Source organism: Mirounga leonina, unplaced genomic scaffold, assembly GCF_011800145.1.
Source record: "Mirounga leonina isolate KUSES-001 unplaced genomic scaffold, KU_Mleo_1.0 Mir_53, whole genome shotgun sequence".
In the NCBI taxonomy this organism is placed as follows: Eukaryota; Metazoa; Chordata; class Mammalia; order Carnivora; family Phocidae; genus Mirounga; species Mirounga leonina.
The window spans coordinates 72,887,559-72,907,404 of NW_023270807.1; the positions used below are offsets into that span (position 1 = coordinate 72,887,559).

Sequence of the window (19,846 nt, forward strand, 5' to 3'; positions counted from 1 at the left end):
CAACTGATTTCTGTGCATTGATTTTATATCCTGCCACTTTGCTGAACTCCCGTATAAGCTTTGGAATTTTGGGGTGGAATCTTTTGGGTTTTCCACATAGAGCATCATGTCATCTGCAAAGAGTGAGAGTTTGACTTCTTCTTTGCCAATTCAGATGCCTTTTTTTTTTTTTTTTGTCTGACTGCTGAGGCTAGAAATTCTAGTACTGTGTTGAACAGCAGTGGTGATTGTGGACATCCCTGCTGTGCTCCTGACCTTAGGGGAAAAGCTCTCAGTTTTTCCCCATTGAGAATGATATTGCTGTGGGCTTTTCATATATGGCTTTTACCAAATTGAGGTATGTTCCCTCCATCCCTACACTGTGAAAAGTTTTAATGAGGAAAGAATGCTGTACCTTATGAAATGGTCTTTCTGCATCTATTGAGAGGATCATATGGTTCTTATCCTTTCTTTTATTTATGTAGTGTATCACACTGATTGATTTGCAGATGTTGAATCGCCCTTGCAGTCCAGGAATAAATCCCACTTGGTCCTGGTGAATAATCCTTTAAATGGAGTCTACTAGCTAGTGTCTTGGTGAGTATTTTGGCATCCATGTTCATCAGGGATATTGGTCTGTAATTCTTTTTGGTGGGGTCTTTGTCTGGTTTTGGGATCAAGGTAATGCTGGCCTCATAGAAAGAGTCTGGAAGCTTTCCTTCCATTTCTATTTTTTGGAAACAGCTTCAGAAGAATAGGTATTAATTCTTCCTTAAGTGTTTGGTAGAATTCGCCTGGGAAGCCATCTGGCCCTGGGCTCTTGTTTGTTGGGAGATTTTTGATTAATGCTTCAATTTCTTTGCTGGTTATGGGTCTGTTCAGGTTTTCTATTTCTTCCTGTTTCAGTTTTGGTAGTTTATACATCTCTAGGAATGCATCCATTTCTTCCAGATTGCCTAATTTGTTGGCACAGTTGCTCATAATATGTTCTTATAATTGTATTTCTTCGGTGTTGGTTGTGATCTCTCCTCTTTCATTCATGATTTTATTTATTTGGGTCCTTTCTCTTTTCTTTTTGAGAAGTCTGGCCCGAGGTTTATCAATCTTATTAATTCTTTCAAAGAACCAGCTCCTAGTTTCGTTGATCTGTTCTACTGTTCTTTTGGTTTCTATTTCATTGATTTCTGCTCTAATCTTTATTATTTCTCTTCTCCTGCTGGGTTAGGCTTTATTTGCTGTTCTTACTCCAGCTCCTTTAGGTGTAAGGTTAGGTTTTGTATTTAAGGCCTTTTTTGTTTCTTGAGAAAGGCTTGTATTGCTATATACTTTCCTCTTAGGACCACCTTTGCTTCATCCCAAATGTTTTGAAGTGTTGTGCTTTCATTTTCATTTGTTTCCATGAATTTCTTAAATTCTTCTTTTATTTCCTGGTTGACCAATTCATTCTTTAATAAGATGGTCTTTAGCCTCCATGTATTTGAGTTCTTCCCAAATTTCCTCTTCTGATTGAGTTCCAGGTTTCAAAGCATTGTGGTCTGAAAATATGCACGGAATGATCCCAATTTTTTGGTACCAGTTGAAACCTGATTTGTGACCCAGTGTGTGATCTGTTCTGGAGAATGTTCCATGTGCACTTGACAAGAATGTGTGTTCTATTGCTTTAGGATGGAGTGTTCTGAATGTATCTGTAAAGTCCACCTGGTCCAGTGTGTCATTCAAAGCTCTTGTTTCCTTTTTGATCCTCTGCTTAGATGATCTGTCCATTGCAGTGAGTGGAGTGTTAAAGTTCCCTACTATTATTGTATTATTATCGATGTGTTTCTTTAGTTTTATTATTAATTGGTTTATATAACTGGCTGCTCCCATGTTAGGGGTATAAATATTTACAACTGTTAGATCTTCTTGTTGGACAGACCCTTTAATTATGATATAGTGTCCTTCCTCATCTCTTATTACAGCCTTAAAATCTAATTTGTATAAGGATTGCCACACCAGCTTTCTTTTCATGTCCACTAGCATGATATATGGTTTTTTTACCCCCTCACTTTAAATCTGGAGGCGTCTTTGGGTCTAAAATGAGTCTCCTGCAGACAGCATATTGATGGGTCTTGCTTTTTTATCCAATCTGATATCCTGTGTCTTTTGATTGGGGCATTTAGCCCATTTACATTCAGGGTTACTATTGAAAGATATGAATTTAGTGCCATTGTATTACCTGTAAAGTCACCGTTTCTGTAGATTGTCTCTGTTCCTTTCTGGTCTATATACTTTTGGGCTCTCTCTTTGCTTAAAGAATCCTTTTTACTATTTCTTGTAGGGCTAGTTTGGTGATCACAAATTCTTTTAGTTTCTGTTTGTCCTGGAAGCTTTTTATCACTCCTTCTATTTTGAATGACATCCTAGCTGGATAAAGTATTCTTGGCTGCATATTTTTCTCATTTAGTACCCTGAATATATCATGCCAGTTCTTTCTGGCCTGCCAGGTCTCTGTGGATAGGTCTGCTGCAAGTCTAATGTTTCCACCCTTGTAGGTTTATGGACCTCTTGTCCCAAGTTGCTTTCAGAATTTCCTCTTTGTCTCTGAGATTTACAAGTTTCACTATTATATGTCAGGGTACACCTATTTTTACTGATTTTGAGGAGGGTTCTCTGTGCCTCCTGGGCTTTTATGCCTGTTTCCTTCCCCAGATTAGGGTAAGTTCTCCACTATAATTTGCTCCAATATACCTTCTGCCCCTCTCTCTCTTTCCTCTTTTTCTGGGATCCCAATTATTCTAATATTGTTTCACTTTACGGTATCACTTATTTCTCGAATTCTCCCCTCGTGATCCAGTAGTTGTTTATCTCTCTTTCCTCAGCTCCTTGATTTTCCATCATTTTGTCTTTTATTATCACCAATTCTCTCTTCTGCCTCATTTATCTTAGTAGTTAGAGCCTCCATTTTTTATTGCATCTCATTAATAGCCTTTTTTTATTTCAACTTATTTCAATTTTAGTTCTTTTATTTCTCCAGAAAAGGATTCTCCGCTCAAACCCAGGTAGTATCTTTATAATCATTATTCTGAACTCGGGTTCCGACATCTTACTTATATCCATACTGATTAGGTCCCTGGCAATCAGTACTGCCTCTTTTTCTCTTTTTTTTAGGTGACTTTTTCCATCTTGTCATTCTGTCCAGAGAAGAACAGATGAATGAGAGAACAAAATACTAAAATGGCAACGACCCCAGAAAAATATACACTAAAGAAATCAGATAAGACCGGAAACCGAAAAAAAAAAAAAATTAAAAGAGAATATAATCAGACAGGTGGGCAGAACAGACCAATACACTGGATCCTGTGTGTATTTTGGTCTGTTTGTTAGAAAACTAGATCCCAAAATTGTAAAGAAAGAAAAACTTATATATGTAAAAATTAAATTAAATACAATTAAAGGACAGAATGTAACTGTAAAAATGAAAATTAAAAGAAGAGAAAAAAAGAGGAAAAAAAGAGAAGGAATATAAACAGACAAGTGAAAAGAACAGAGCAATACACTATATCCTGACTGTATTTTGGTCAGTTTGTTACAAGAAACTATATCTCAAAATTGTAAAGAAAGAAAACTTACATAAATAAAGTAAATACATTGAAAGAATGTAACTGTAAAGATGAAAATTTAAAAAAAGATCTTAACAGAAAAAAAAAAAGAAAAAGAGAGAGAGAATATTATCAGACCCATGAAGAAAACAGAGCCATACACTAGATTCTTGGTGTATTGTGGTCTTTTAGAAGAATCTGCATCCCAAAATTGTAAAGAAAGAAAGATTAAATATTAATGAGTCATTAATCATTAAATACAATGAAAGGTTAGAATATAACTGTAAAAATGAAAATTAAAGTTTTAAAAGCTGATAAAATAAGAAATTGGTTGAAAAGGAAAGAGAAAAAAATTTTAAATTAAAAGACTAAAGAATTGTGGGGAAAAAACCATGAATTCTATATGCTGTATGCCCCTAGCACTGAGTTCTGCAATTCTCAATGATTGGTAAAATTGGTCTTGCCTGGATGTTCTTGCTGATCTTCTGGGGGAGGGGCCTGCTGCAGATTCTCAAGTGTTTGCCACGAGCAGAATGACACTGCCCTTGCCAGGGGGCAAGGCTAAGTAATCTGCTCTGGATTGATCTATGTGGCTTTTGTTCCCTGAAGGCTTTCCGTACCACTTTAGAGGATGAGACTGAAATGGTGGCCTCTCAATCTCCAGCCCCAGAGCCAAGAGCCAAGAGTTTGGGCCGGATTCCTCAGTGCACCCTCAGGGAGAAGCAATCAATCACTCCTGTCCTCCCTGGTCTTGGTCCCCACTCCATGCTCACCCAGCCTGTGACCAAGCATTTCTTTTTTTTTTACTTTTTTTTTTTTTTTAAGATTTTATACATTTATTTGACAGAGACAGAGATAGCAAGAGCAGGAACACAAGAAGGGGGAGTGGGAGAAGGAGAAGCAGGCTTCCCACTGAGCAGGGAGCCCGATGTGGGGCTCGATCCCAGGACTCCAGGATCATGACCTGAGCCGAAGGCAGACGCTTAACAACTGAGCCACCCAGGCGCCCTGACCAAGCATTTCTATCTCAGACAGGCAACCCTGCTTTGAGTCTCCAAACCCAGCTGACTCCTGCAGCTCTCACCCATGCCACTCCTCCCGGGGGTCTCATCAGTTCTGCCAGTTCTATCACTTGTTGGGCCCCTGCTCAGACAGCAGTCACCAGACCAGGCCACAGTTCAGTTTATGGCAACCCTGAACTAAGAGCCCACTCCTGGCTCACTGATAGCAGCCAACTTCACCACTCTCATGTCTGGGAACTCTGCCACATTCAGACACCCCCCCCATCTTCCTGTAACCCTGGTGATCCTGAGACCACACTGTCTCAACTAAGATTCTACCCTGCTTCACCACCTGAGCATCTTTCAGGCAGGGATGTCCCTCACCAGAGCAGACTTCTTTCTAAACATTCTGATTTTGCACTCTGTTGCTATATCACTTTCCAGTAGCCAGCTTACAGAAGCTCCCTCCCCCTGGGGTCTATCTTCCCATATATTAGCTCAGACGCACTTCTCCACACCCCCTACCTTGCAGAAAGTAGTCGCTTTTCTATTTGTAGAGTTGCAGCTATTTTCTTAGATCTCTGGTTGAGTTCACAGGTGTTCAGAATGATTTGACAGCTATCTAGCTGAATTCTTGGGACCAGATGAAACTAAGGTCTCCTACTCCTCCACCATCTTGGTGAAAAATCACGAAGACATATATTTTTAAAAGTGCCAGGCATAAAGGAGCACCTGGGTAGCACAGTTGGTTAAGTGTCCCCAACTCTTGGTTGCAGCTCAGGTCCTATGCATAGGGCTCTGTACTCAGCGCAGAGTCTCCTCAAATCTCTCTCCCTCTCCCTCTGCCCCTCCCACTCATGCTCACTCTCTCTCAAATAAATAAATCTTTAATAAATAAAAATTTTTGAAAGTGCCAGGCATGAAAACAAACACATAAATCAATGGAACAGAATAAAGGGTGCAGAAATAAACCCATGCATATATGGTGTATTCATTTACTACAAAGGAGCCAAGAATACTCAATGTGAAAAGGATAGTCTCTTCAATAAATGGTGTTGGGAAAACTGGGCAGCCACATGCAAAAGACCCCTATCTTAATACCATACACAAAAAATCAACTCAAAATGAGTTAAAAACTCGCATATAAGGCCTGAGACCATAAAACTTCTAGAAGAAAACAGAGGATAAGCTCCTTGACATCAGTCTTGGCAATATTTTTTTTTGGATTTGCCACCAAAAGCAAAGGCAACAAAAGCAAAAATAAACAAGCAGGACCATATCAAAAAGCTTCTGCACAGCAAAAGAAACCATCAACAAAATGAAAAGGCAACCTTTGGAATGTGAAAAAGTATTTCCAAATCATATATCTGATAAGTTGGTTTTTTTTTAAGTAGGCTCCACACCCACCTTAGAGCCCAACATGAGACTTGAATTCAAGACCCTGAGATGGAATCCTGAGCTGAAATCAAAATCGGACGCCTAACCGACTGAGCCACCCAAATGCTCCTGTGATAAGGATTTGATATCCAACATATATAAGAAACTCATATAACTGAACAGCCAAAAAAAAAAAAAATCAGGTTTTAAAATGGGCAGAGGATCTGAATAGGTATTTTTCCAAAAAAGAGATACAAATGGCCAAGAGGTACATGAAAAGGTACTCAACATCACTAACCATCAGAAAAATGAAAATCAAAACCACAATGTGATACCACCTCACACCAGTTAGAATGGCCATTATCAAAGAGCCAAGAAATAACAAATATTGGCAAGAATGTAGAGAAAAGGGAACTGTTGGTGGGAATGTAAATTAAAACTGAATTTTAAGTAATCAAAAACTAGTAGTCTTTGCTTTCTAAACAAAAAAATAGTTAAGTTCATTCATCAACTACTTTAAATAATTTTACACACATTACCACAAAAGGTATAAGACTATATTCTTCAGACATGATTCTGAATTTCCTTATTTACAATTCTATCATAACAAGGAAGAACTTTCATTGGTTCAGGTTGAGGTTAAGATTACCTCAATTAAGAACAATGATCAGATAAATAAGTGGTTTGCCTTTCACAGAAAAAGTATGAATTCAAATCAATAAATATTTGCCAAGTACTCATTATATAAAACAAGGAACTCAAGAGCATTAAGGCAGTAAACAACAAAGACAAGTCTATCTCCTCCTATGAAAAAATTATAGGCCTGTTGATTTCAATGTGTAAAAAGGTCAGGAGTCCTATCTTCTGGTTACTTGAAATGCTGCATTCAAAAAAAGCACATTGGTAGCCATTTGGAATGGGGGCCACATTTCATTTAATCTCTTATAAGCCTCTGTTCTGTTTATAAACTAGTAAAAATGAGTTTTTTTATAAAACCACTACAAATGTGGAGAAAGTATACCAAGTGGTATTCCAGAGGATTCTCTTTGTCTTTGAATATAACTATTTCATAGTACCACTAGAAAAAATATCCAAAGCAAATTATGCCAAAACTTAGAAGGATCAACAGCACCTGGGAGAAAATAAAAATCCCAGTCAAAATAAGTTTTCCTAAATAAGTAGTTAGGGCTAATAAATGCTACTTTCATTTATGTAGCCATTAACCTCCAAAGGAAGCTGAATAAGCTAATTATTTCTCAATTAGCCTTTTGTTTACTCATACTTAGGAACCCAAGTGCCACACATATTTAAATGCCAAAACTAAAACAAAACTTTAGTTCTAGGGGCACCTGGGTGGCTCAGTTAAGCATCCAACTCTTGATCTCAGCTCAGGTCTTGATTTCAGGGTTGTGAGTTCAAGCCCCTCACTGGGCTCCACACTGGGCGTGGAGCCTACTTAAAAAAACAAACAAAACAAAACAAAACAAAACTTTAGTTCTAAAACATTTCAAAATAAAGTTTTGAGAAAATTAACAAATATCTCCCCAAAATTAAAGAAATTAATTCCTAGTCAAACTTTTCAGTACATCATTCCTCAAATGAGATGGAATGCTCAGTACTACTGAGAAAGCTTCAAAAAAGCTTCTGTAATGTCATGGCAAGGCAATATATATTTCTTATGGTCAATAAACACACAACGTCTGCCCCTACAAGAGCAATGTAACCATCTTGTAGAAAACTTTGAATTTTACATGAAATGTAGTCCGAATCTTTCATCCCATTCTGTTCCAGAAGGATAACTGAAAACTATAGTTCATCTCTAACTCTGAATTTTAGTACTGAAAAGTAGCATCAATAAAGCAACCGTATTTATTTACTAGACATCTACCATATAGAAAAGGCATAAAACAAAGCTCCTGATCTTAAACTCATTCTTTAATTTATAATCTTATCAATGACTTGAATTAATTTAGCACTATGTAATAAAGTCTTAAGAACACTTATCACACAAGAAAATAAAAATAGAGGCAGAATCACCATTTTGAGGCAGATTCTCAGGCCAAAGCATAAAATAAAACTAATTACCAAAGTCTACGTTCCCTGACTGAGAAAATCTATCCTGATGAGAAGAACACTTACACCATTTCAGATGCCCTGGCCAAAGTCAAGGCTCAGCCACTGTTCAATGTAAGGCATCCCAGGAGATACTTCCCCTAGTTTTAAAACTGAGCATCCCAGGCAAACCTAGGGTCACCCTAGCTTGAGAAGTAGTAAGGAGAAAGCAATTCAAACTTCTATTTAGGACTTATGTATTAATCTCTATGCAACAAAGAGTTTTAAGTCTCTCTCACTGAAACTGGCCATTCTCTTCTGACTCATTTTACATGGCCTCTTAGAACTGTAGACTTTAGTGATAACTCCTTCCTTCAGCCTTCTCTCTTCTAGAACATCACACTCTGATTTTACTCCAAACTCACTGGCTATTCCCTCCGTTCTTCCTCTACCTGACAGAAAACATGAAATGTCCCAGAGCTTGATCTTCTGCTGTTTTCTCTATACTCTCTCCATGTGACCACCTTTAAACACCATTTATACTCAGATACCTTTCGAAATTCATACCTCCACCTCTCCCATCTCCCCACTGAGCTCCAGACTCAATACCGTATCTGAACTTCTTCTAAAAAGCATCTCAAACTTCACAAGGCCAAAACAGAACTCAATTCTACTTGCCTTCCTCACTCTTCCCTGCCTCAGGAAATGGTACTACCATAGACTATAATTACTGAAGCCAAAACTAAGACATCATCTTTGATTCCTCTTTCCCTCCTTTTCCATCTCCAAAGCATCAGTAAATCCTGTCAGGTTTCTCAAGTATATTCCAAACCCGTTCTCTTCTCTCCAAATCTGATCTCACCACTATGATCAAAGCCATCATCTGTCACCTAATTACTACAGTAACCTATTAACTGGCTTCCCTACTGATCTTCTTTCCCACACCCCTCCACAATTTCTTCCCCCCACAAAACAGCCAGGAGTGATCTGTAAACACCAAAGATAGAGAATGTCTACTTTGTTTCCCCAATACACAGAACAGTGTCAGTCTCATAGTAGACACTTGGTGAATGAATGAACAGTCACCTCTCCTCCCCTTTCATAGCTAACTTCCCCCCATATAGAATAGAATCCAAACTTCTTACAATGCCTTATATTATCAGGCCTCCTTCACATCCTCACATCCCTGCTCTCTATGCTCCAAATTCACTGGCTCTTGATATTCCTCAAACTCCTCCTTTTTACCATATAGCTGTTTCTGTACCCTCCACCTGAACACTCCTCCCTCATGCCTGGTTCCTTCTCATCATTCTGGCCTCAGCTCAGTATTACCTCCTCAGAAAGGCCTTCCTGACCAGCCTATCCAAAGTAGCTCTACCCATCTTCGGTCACCTCACCCAGTTCCCTTTTTTTCATAGTACTTACCAGGTGAATTCTCTTGTTGTTAGTTTACTTACAGACAGCTTTCTCCTCACTAGAATGTAAGCTCCCTTACAGCTGGGACCTTATCTTTCTTGTTCAGTGATGTATCCCTAGAGACTAGTACAATGCTTACTACATAATATTTATTGAAAGAATGACTCACAAACATTTACCAAGTACTTATTATGTGCCAACTGCTATGCTAGGTAATAACAATGGATTTTTTTAATTAAACAAAAATAAAAAGTGGAAGTAAAATATTAGTATGAGGAGCAATTTGATGTTCATTTTATGTTGACCATTCCCACACTTGAAATGAAAGATCTTATATGATAAATTCTACTTTTCAAAATATTACTTTGATGGTGTAAAATATGAATACCCTTAAGGTAGTAATAATAATTAGTATCTCACTGCAGCTTTGGAAATTATCTAGATGATGACATTGTTCATTTTTTAATGCACACTTTATACATTAGTTCCCACTAATTAAGCCATCACTCAGTAAAATACTATCTAGGACTCTACATGTCTTCAGAATACCCATACAAACATTTCATCCAATCAGAAAAAAATCATGACTCTGTAAAATCTTTCTGTTCTCAACATACAGAAATATTTACAACATGACAATAGTGGTTGTCAACTTACCATTTATTGCCTGGCCTCAGATTAATTAACCAGCTTCATTCAAGCCAAGAAGTGATCAAATTCCAATTACTAATCAACTTCATTTCACAAAAGTCATCACTAAAGTTGAGATTCACCCCTCAACTTCCAAAGCCAATTATAATAGAACATGTCCAACCGAGTTTAGGTCCAACCGAGTTTAGGTCAAAGAGTTATGTTTCATTGTTACCACAGTACTTTTAGATCCATCTAATTCAGAACCACAGCAGAAAACCTTAGTATCTGATGTAATCATACCACTTACCACCACTATCATTATGACATCACTAATCATCTATGGCAAACCATCAACTAGAAAGAGGTAGATTTCAAGCTCAGGGCATTAAACAAATGACATTTCTTCCAGATCTTATGTTTTCTATAACATCATGTTTTAGCACACTTTAAAACTATAATATCCTACCCCAAAATGTTGTAAGGGTTGAATATATTAACATTTTTATTTTTCTTCTTCTTACTATTTTTTAAAGATTTTATTTATTTATCAGAGAGCGAGAGAGAGAGAGCACAAGCGGAGAGCAAGCAGAGGGAGAGGGAGAAGCAGGCTCTCTGCTGAGCAGGGAGCCCGATGCGGGACTCGATCCCAGGACCCTAGGATCATGACCTGAGCTGAAGGCAGCCGCTTAACCGACTGAACCACCCAGGCACCCCGAATATATTGTTTTTAAAATATGATTTATAAAATGAATCAAGTTCAGTATAACTAGATATACATACTCAAAATATTACTATATCATACTAGATTTTTAAAACCTAAGGGAAATTGAGGCCCTGGGTAGCCCAGTTGGTTAAGCATCCCAACTCTTGATTTCGGCTCAGGTCATGATCTCATGGATGTGAGATCAAGCCACAATGTCAGGCTCTGCACTGGGCATGAAGCCTACTTAAGATTCCCTCTCTTCTCCCTCTCTAAAAAACAAAACAAACAAACAAAAAGAACCTAAGGGAAATATACCCATCCTTCAACCAATTTTGAAATTATTATACATTTTGAATAGTAAGGTATTCTCAAATGCACTCAACCAAAAAACATAAAAGACATACCACTCGTTCTATTTAAAATTAGCTTTCTAACCATACTTGCCAATAGAGAATTAAGATGGGGCGGGGGGGGGGGGGGGCTTTGTTTTTTCTTTGTACAGAAATATAAGAACATATCTTATTTACATTTATAAACAGTTACTCTATAAAGCTGGAAAAGTGTAGGTACCAAAACAAAATTAAATCTTAAAGCAAAGGTCAAAAGTTCAGGATTTTCCAACTCACACTTGTTACTACTATGTTTTTACTGTCATTACTTAAAAAATTAAAAAGTTCCCTTCAGTATTTTCAGCTGATTCTATATTACCTTTCATTTTCTCTTTAGTCTAGTTGCATATTTGTATAAACAAATCAGTTTTAGGATACCTAGAATTAACCCACATATTGAAATAAACTCATTTCAATACCAGAAACTATCTACTTATCCCTGGTCTTCCTATTGGCCCACAGGACCAAAATGATTGCTGACAAATTCAATCAGAAGACAGCCCCTTGTTTTCAGAAAAGCTCTAAAATCATTCAATTTAGTCAAAAGATACACTGGACATCACTTCAAAAATATAAATTCTCTTCAAATTCTCAGAAAGGAAAAGAAATCCCAACTCAGAGGTCGTTAACTTGACCTTCACCATCTGCTCATTTGTAGAAGAAACTACACTTAATTTTTTCATCTATGGTATAACTTTATAAAACTAACTAAAAAATAATTTTAAATACTTATTTGCTCATGGGACGCCTGGGTGGCTCAGCTGGTTAAGCATCTGCCTTAGGCTCAGATTATGGTCCCAGGGTCCTGGGATCGGGCCACACTGGGCTCCCTGCTCAGTGGAGATCCCGCTTTTCCCTCTCCTCCCCGCTTGTTCTCTCTCCCGCTATCGCTGTCTCTCGCTCTCAAATAAATAAAATCTTAAAAAAAACCCAAAAACTTATTTGCTCAAGAAAATAAAGCAGCATAACAAAAACCACATCATTATTACTGTAAAAGTAATCCACTCTCAGCATATAGCCGAAAAAAAAATTTATTGGAAAGGCATGTCCTGACTTACCAATGGTTTATCACTGTCAAAAAAGCTGAGATAAAATATATGCTTTGTAAAGATATCCTGTCCAAATTCCTTCAACTTGGGTACTGTTTATAAAGTATCTCCTTCCACTATGTTCTTTGCTACAGCTAAGGTCTAGAGGCTGCAATACAACCTCAAAGTCCTTCCTTCAGTTACTTAACTTCTAAGCACTATGATGTTTTCTTCCTCATGGAAGAAAAATGGATACAATGCTTGGGTGATATTATACCTCCAAACATATTATTACAAATCTATTTAAAGAGGTTAGGTTACAAAGATATTACAGATGGCTTCTGACATGTACAATAAATTGAAACCACTCCATCCAACCCCTAGGGATAATGAAGTGTCTTCTCACTTACTGAAGTTACTTTGATTGCAGGATTTCCAAATACTCAGTAAGCATCAGAAACCTCTTAACTGCGGTCTCCCCTTCTTAGGACAAGTAGTATACATCTTAGAGAAAATAATTCCTATTCACATTTTTACTAACTTCATGCCTACATTAAATTCCATTATTTTTAAAAGTGTTGCAGGACCAAATTTAAGAGAATGATTTTAAATTTAACTCTGAATTTTAAAATTTATATACGTCTCCATCTAAAAGTACAGTATGATGACTACAGTTAACAATACTGTATGACTGAAATTTGCTAAGAGAGTAGATCTTAAGTGTTCTTACCACTCACAAAAATATTGTAACTCTATGAGGTGATGGATATATTAACTAGCTTGATTGTGGAGATCATTTCATGATGCATATATACATCAAAATATCAAGTTGTACACCTTAAATATACATACAATTTCTACTTGTCAATTACATCCCCCAATAACTGGTAAAATTATGTCTTAAAAAAACACATCACAAATTTCTAGACTATCACAAAATTGCATTATTTGAAATTTTAATAGCAACTGTGCCTGATATATTTCAAACAGCAGAAAATACTATCAGAAAAAAAATTCACATTTCCAAATACTGCTTCTACTTTTTTCGTTTTGCAAATAGCTTTGAATGTACAGGAAAATGTCAGTTACAAGTGGAACTCAAACATTTTGTGGAACAAGGTTACTTAGGAGTTCTAGAAACACCTAAAATTGTAGGAAAAATTTTGCGTCTGTCCTTAGGGCAATTTTTCCTGGATAAAAGGCCTATATAACTTCCCAGCTTCTCAAAAGGGTTCAAGATCCAATTAAAGTGACTGGAGGAACCGTCAGTGTCAAATAACTTGTCACAGGCAACCCAAGCCTTATTTTTTTTTATCCCGAATTGGGGGGGGGGGGGGGTTATCCTAATTTCGTGGCTCCTACACAACTTCTAAGCAGATGCAGGCATGAAATGGCTGTCCGTACGACACAAACCGCTCCCTTCACACACTGAACGCGGCAATCTCCAAATTTTCCTTGAAGGGGCCAGGGAGAAGCAAACGCATTAACACCCCCACTGCTCAAAGATCGATTGGCTCATGCAGGACGTGTCCGCCCCTTACGCCAGGGAGGGCTGCGGGAGGTGACCAGGTTTCACTGAGGGGCTGCAGTCCCCTCCGGGATCACTTACGGAGGAGACCGCACCACCAGCAACCTCCTCCCGCCCCCAAACGCCCCAAGTAGCAGCTGCGGGCGTGGGCGCAGCGGACCCCGGCCCTCCCAGGCGCGCCACGAGCCGCCGCCGCAGCACGGTCGCAGCGACCTTCTCGCTCACGTCCTCCGTGAGCCCCGTTATCCACGTTGGCCACACACCCCACGAGGGAAAGGGAGGAGGTCGGACAACAAAGCGCAACAGCAGGAGGCCCAGGCGAGCTTTAAGTTGGGGCGCGGGGGCTGCAGCCCGAGGAGGAGCTGGCTGGACGCCGAGCCGCGCGATGCGGGGCGGACGGGGCCGGGGACGCCGCCCGCCAGATGTCAGCCCGCGGGGCCGGGAGGAAACAGGGCGGGCGTGCGCGCGGCGGCGTCGGGGAGGCGGCCCGGGGGCAGCCAGGCCTGAGAAGGGAGGGGAGCGGCGCCGGGGTCCCGAGGCGCCTTGGTCGGCCGCGACCCCCACGCCAGCCGGGGACTGTCCCGTTACTTACCCGCCGGGAGACTGCGGGCTCCGCCGGGGCTGTCTCGGCCGCCGGCCTCCGGGGCCAGGAAGCGCCCCCACATAGCGGGCGGGAGGGCCGGGGGCGCACGACTCCCCTCGTCCGTCCTCCCCCGCCTTCGCCTCCTGCTTCTTCGGCGGCGGAAACTTGTGCGGAGCCTCGGGCCGCGGCAGCAAGCGCTGGAGGGCGAGCAGGCGGTCTGGTTAACGGCTGCTCAGCGACGGGCGGGGAGCGCAGGGGCCAGATTCGACGCGGCGCCGCCGGCGGCGGCTGCCATGGCCCAACCCGCTGGGCTGAGGCCCGGGCCGGGGAAGCAGCGGCTCCGCGGTGACGGCGGCTGGGTCCCCGGCTGAGCCCAGGCTGGGCTCAGAGCCTCCCGGCGAAGTTGCAGCTGCGGCTTTTCTCCGCCCCCTCCTCCGGCCGAGCCGGAGCCCGAGTCGGGGCCGGGTGGGGGCGGGACCTGACGGGGGCGTGGCCTCGGGCGCTTACATAATGCGTGCGCGGCGCGGGGCGGGAACTGCGGGCCGGTCCCTCAGGGAACCTTTACGCTGGTTTGCTCAGCCGGCGGCTGATGGGTCGCCTCGACGCACCAGCTGCATCCCTCCCTCCGCATCCTTGTGCTCAGTCGGATGAGAAGAGGGGAAGATGAAAAGAACTTGGCCCCGGGGCTGTATCTTTCGGTACCGCCCTCCCTAGGGTAATCCCTCGGGCCCTCCGGGGCACCTCTCCGAAAGAGACGTGGAAGACCGCTGCCCGCAGCATGACTGCTTGAGATAAAAGGCTAGCCCGGGAGGGACTGAGGGACTCCCAGTCTTCTTTGGGATTGGGATTAAAGTCATCTTGCATTCCAGAAACGTTGATAGATCACTTGGGGGGACAGAAAAGAAGTCGTGTTCCTGAATTCTCAAATTCATTGGCGCGGGAGCGGGTAGCAAAATATCTACTATACAAGAATGTGCACAGGAAAAAGCAGAAAAGAAAAAGACCAGACGGTTCAGGGAGGGGCCGTAAATTTTAATCTAGTAGCGCAGTGATTCAGATAAGCAACCAGAGAGGAAGGAGTTAAAATGGCACCAAAGTGTGTAATGGGAGTACCTCCTTACACCCTGCACCTTCACGTTTCTCCTGCATTTGGTCAGTTCCCACTCTTCACCTGAACCCAGAGTACAAGAGTAAGTATCCTGAGGAAGGACAAAAGAGAGCTCTCCTTAAATCTTACTTTTCACTGGAAATATTAGGATCCTTCCAACATTTAGATTTCTAGAAAAGAGTTCATTTAATAAGTATTGGTGGAGCACTGTAGAAGGAGGGTTCTACACCTGACACATGAATCAGAGATAAACTAAAAAGCAAGTCCCTACCCTCAACAAGACTTCTGAGTCCAGTGATACTTTTTCCTGTTTTAGAAGTTTGCTAACAAAGGCCTTGTATTTCTATTTAAACACTTTAGAGATGGGAAATACTGCTTAAAGCTTTTAGAGTTTAAATTACATTTAGTTGTGTAGTCTATTACTTACCACATCTGTGTTGTAATTTATCTGATTGCAGTTTTACATTTAGTCTCCCACCCATAGAGTTTCATTTATCTCTCCAAATCATGAGCAGAGTTGGCCCAAGGGTCAGCTTTTTCTGAGGATAGAAAGTGACAGAAACGTGAAAGAATGTGCTTGGTTCCTTTTCCTGATTTAAATGTGCATTAGCTCATTTGAATAGTTTAGGTATTCAAGTTTAGGAAACTTGAATAGTTGAGGTTCAGAAAGAAACCTAAAAAATAATAATAATAAATTCCAGAAAGAATTATCAGAAGCTATACAGCTGTATCAAAGTATCCTTGTTTTCATGACTTATAGTTACCATAGTCTCGTATTAGGTACAGTATTTATTATAAACACCAAACTTTTTTTATACAGTTCTAAGATACGTATGAATTATTACAGATATATCTTGGTCCTTTGTGAGTTTATATTTATTTGTTATTCCAAAACTCTGCCAACTTCCACTCAATTCTAAGCAGTGTTTTTTTTTTTAATCATTTGCTCAGATTTTCTACATGTTTTTTTACCGATGTGAAGGGCGTGATACTACACACACTCAAAAGAACATGTGAAGCTGAGACTATGTAAAATATTTCAATACCTATTACAGGGTAAAAGGAAATATTAAAAACATGTTTCTATTTTGGCAGCTGGCAGTTGGCACCAAAGAAAAAAATTGTTGTGTTACTACTAATTAAACTTGAAAGGATACAGATCTAATGCAATTAAGATAACATAAATACTAAGTGAGAGCATTATATATATGAAGTAAACTGTAACCATTTTTTATTCATATAGATTCTGAATATATACTGAACTCAGATTCCCCCCACACCCAGTATCCATAGTTCTCAGAATGATTAAAATTCATCATAGCAAAGGCTTAAGAACCTAAGAACTACCTAACCATGACCAAGCCTGATGTTGTAAATTGGCATATTTTTGTTTTGTTATGATAGTATGAAAAAACCATGAGAGGAATCTTACAAGCAAAGACATTTATTACTGAACTTAAGTATTTCGGTAATTGTTCTTCTAAGCAGAGATAACAAAAGTATTGAAAATAGTGATTGTGTATGTTTCTGTGTGTGTGTATGTGTGTATGTGTTTTAATACAGTTGCTTAGGTGAAATTTACATAATGTTTTGGGACAGGACTCTTTAAAAGTATAAACTAGATCATAAAAGAGTAAAATAGTAGCAAAAACACCACATTTAATATCAAACCATATTAAACTCTTCATTTGAAATATTGCATTCCAAAAAAAAAAAACAATGAAAAATGAAAAATAAATGTTGCATTTATAAATCTTAAATTCTTTGGATATGAATCTCTGATCTGATTAAGTTAAATTATCTTACATGTATTTTTCTTACATAAATTTATCATATTGGGCAAACAACAACCAGAGAATTGAAGAGTGATATAACAAAGGATAAAAGTGATATTTTAAAATTAGAAGAAAATATCTTGTGCATAATATAAGGAAACCTCAAGAGAGGTTAATGTTTACAAAAATATAAAATATCAAAACCAATGAAAAGTAGAAAAATTAAACCATCCAGTAACAATTGAAATAGCTCCCAAAGAACAATTGCCACTTGAGAGGGACAGATTTGTGGATGAAGTCTAAAAAATTCCAAGGAACAGATAATTCTGGTGTATCAAGGTTGTTACAAGGGACGTGATATATAACCTCTTCCAGATCATAAAAATGATAACTTACTGAATTTATTGTGGGTTGTTGTAATTTCAAATAATCATTTATAAGAAACTCTTGACAATGGATTTGAAAAATCTTAATTGGATTCCTAGCAGATACATTCACTACACAAAGGTGAATAGAAGACGTAGAGTTTATTCAACCTGTCTGTGCCTCAGTTTCCTCATCTGTGGTGCGACCAGGCCAACAGGGTGAGGCTATCTCATCTCAAGTCCATGATTCCTGAGAGATACAGAAAATTAATCCTATCTGTACCTTTGGCTCCAAAGTTGGGTTGCAACGCCAATGAGAATATAGGTAAGACATGAACCACTAAATCATGGAGAAGTCCTTTGAGTAGGAGGCAAGGCTGTGAGGGATGGAATTTAAATGAAAGACAAAGTTAAGTCTTCAGAGGTACCATCAGTGTTTACTGGAACTGCTTAGGATTGACATATTTGTGAATGGAACTTATTGTGGTCACTACCTGGTCATACTGAGCATGTAGAAAAGATGCAAGGTCATTTACAATGAAGGGGGACAACAACCTTGACAATGTATAAAAAGACAGTTTCTCCCCTCCCTGTCTTCTTATTCAGACACCAGAAGGATAAGCATAGAGAGAGAAGGGTGGAGTTCAAGAAAGCAGCTCATACCTTCCCTACACACACACACACACACACACACACTCTCCCCCACACCCACACACACACAAACACGCACACACACAGCCTCCTACCTAACCTGCACTAGTGGAGAAGAGGACTATTTTAATAACTTAAAATGGTCAAAATATTACAGAACTGGATTGAGATGAACTCAGTGGAAAGGCAGGTTTTCAATAAAGTACAGTGGATAGCAGGAGTGGGACTTTAGAATATATATTTTAAGTGAATTGAGACTTCTCACTAAACCAATTAAATATTTTATGTAATCCTCAAAACAATATGTCATCAAAACAAAAATAAAAATAGTTTTTTTAAAAAATGAACAAAGAAGAAAAAAGACAAAAAACAGACACTTAACCTTAGAGAACAAACTGGCGGTTACAGGGGGGATGGGTGAACTAGATGGAGGGGATTAAGAGTACACTTACTATGATGAGCACTGAGTAATGCATAGAATTGCTGAATCACTATATTGTACACCTGAAACTAATATAACACTGTATGTTAATTATACTGGAATTAAAATTTAAAAATAAATAAAACAATCTGTCATCAACAGTCAATTTAGCTCCATTTTAAAGATTGGGAGAAAAAGACCCAGAGAAGTAAGGTCATACAGGCAGTAAAGAGCTAGCATCCAAATCTAATCCATATGATCCCAAAGCCTGTGCTTTCCCCATCATGCTCTTTAATACGTTGCAAAACAAATTATAAGATTTTTCTTCAGATGGCGTGTGAGAAGGAAGTACCTAATTATAGGATTTCTGTATAATGTTTAGGGTTCAGCTAAATTGGAAACCATGTGACATTAATCTGTGGTGTTGTATGATTTTCTTTAGCTGCAGCCAGCAGTTTGAGTATAGGAATAAAGAAAGCAGATAAAATAAGAGGATTTTGTGGTGTGGGCACTTAGGGAAAGGGGGCAAAGAATTTAAGGATATTGGCTGGAGAATGGGTGAAGTGATGGGAATCTGGGTCTGGCCTATCTGGAGAGAACAGTGAAATCGAGAGAGGGCTGAAATGTTGACAGAAGGGCGAGGGAATAAGGGAGTGGAAGTTTCTCGTGAAATCAAAGAGCAGATATAATGACAATAGAGGGGTGAACAGGCTGGAAAGATGGGGCATTAGGGTGAGTGGGGAGAATGTTGGAGTTCAAGATTGCAGAGGTGGAGCAGGGGAGGAAGTAATCCATGAGGTTGCACTGGAGTTGCAGGTCTCTGATCTCCCTTCCAGAGAAACGTTGATGTTCAGCCACAAAGAATGCAGTTGACTGACGGGCCCCAGCTGTTAGCACCTGAAGGATCTGCCTCAGCTTTTGAGGGTAGGCCATTTTTCCTGGATAGCTCCAGCCAATAACAGCATGGCAGAGACATTGGGGCCTGCCATTCTTTCCCATGCAGAACCCTGTAATCATCAGCCTTTGTCTTCTAGCTCTCTGTTGGGTTGACTGAGACTTGGTCAGATCTGCATTGGGTTCTGAGTCTTCCCTTTCCAATCCTATTTCCCACCCCTTTCATTTTTTATAGGTGCTACGCTCCAATAAACCTCTCCATTTTAGCGTCTGCTTCCCAGAGAACCCAAATGAAACAACCTGTAAGGATAAAGATATAAAGGAGTTGGGTTTGTTTTATTTATTTATTTTTAAATATTTTAAAT

General features: G+C 39.7%; 1 protein-coding gene across 1 annotated transcript in view; it reads right to left on the reverse strand.

The window, feature by feature from the left end:
- CEP85L (centrosomal protein 85 like) overlaps window positions 1–14,691 on the reverse strand; it is a 173,849-nt gene extending 159,158 nt beyond the window's left edge. Inside the window, exon 1 of the mRNA XM_034990392.1 lies at window positions 14,277–14,691. Within this exon, the coding sequence (XP_034846283.1) occupies window positions 14,277–14,349 (73 nt within the window). The 5' untranslated portion in view covers window positions 14,350–14,691. The remainder of the gene's footprint in view (window positions 1–14,276) is intronic.
- Between the last annotated feature and the right edge of the window lie 5,155 nt (window positions 14,692–19,846).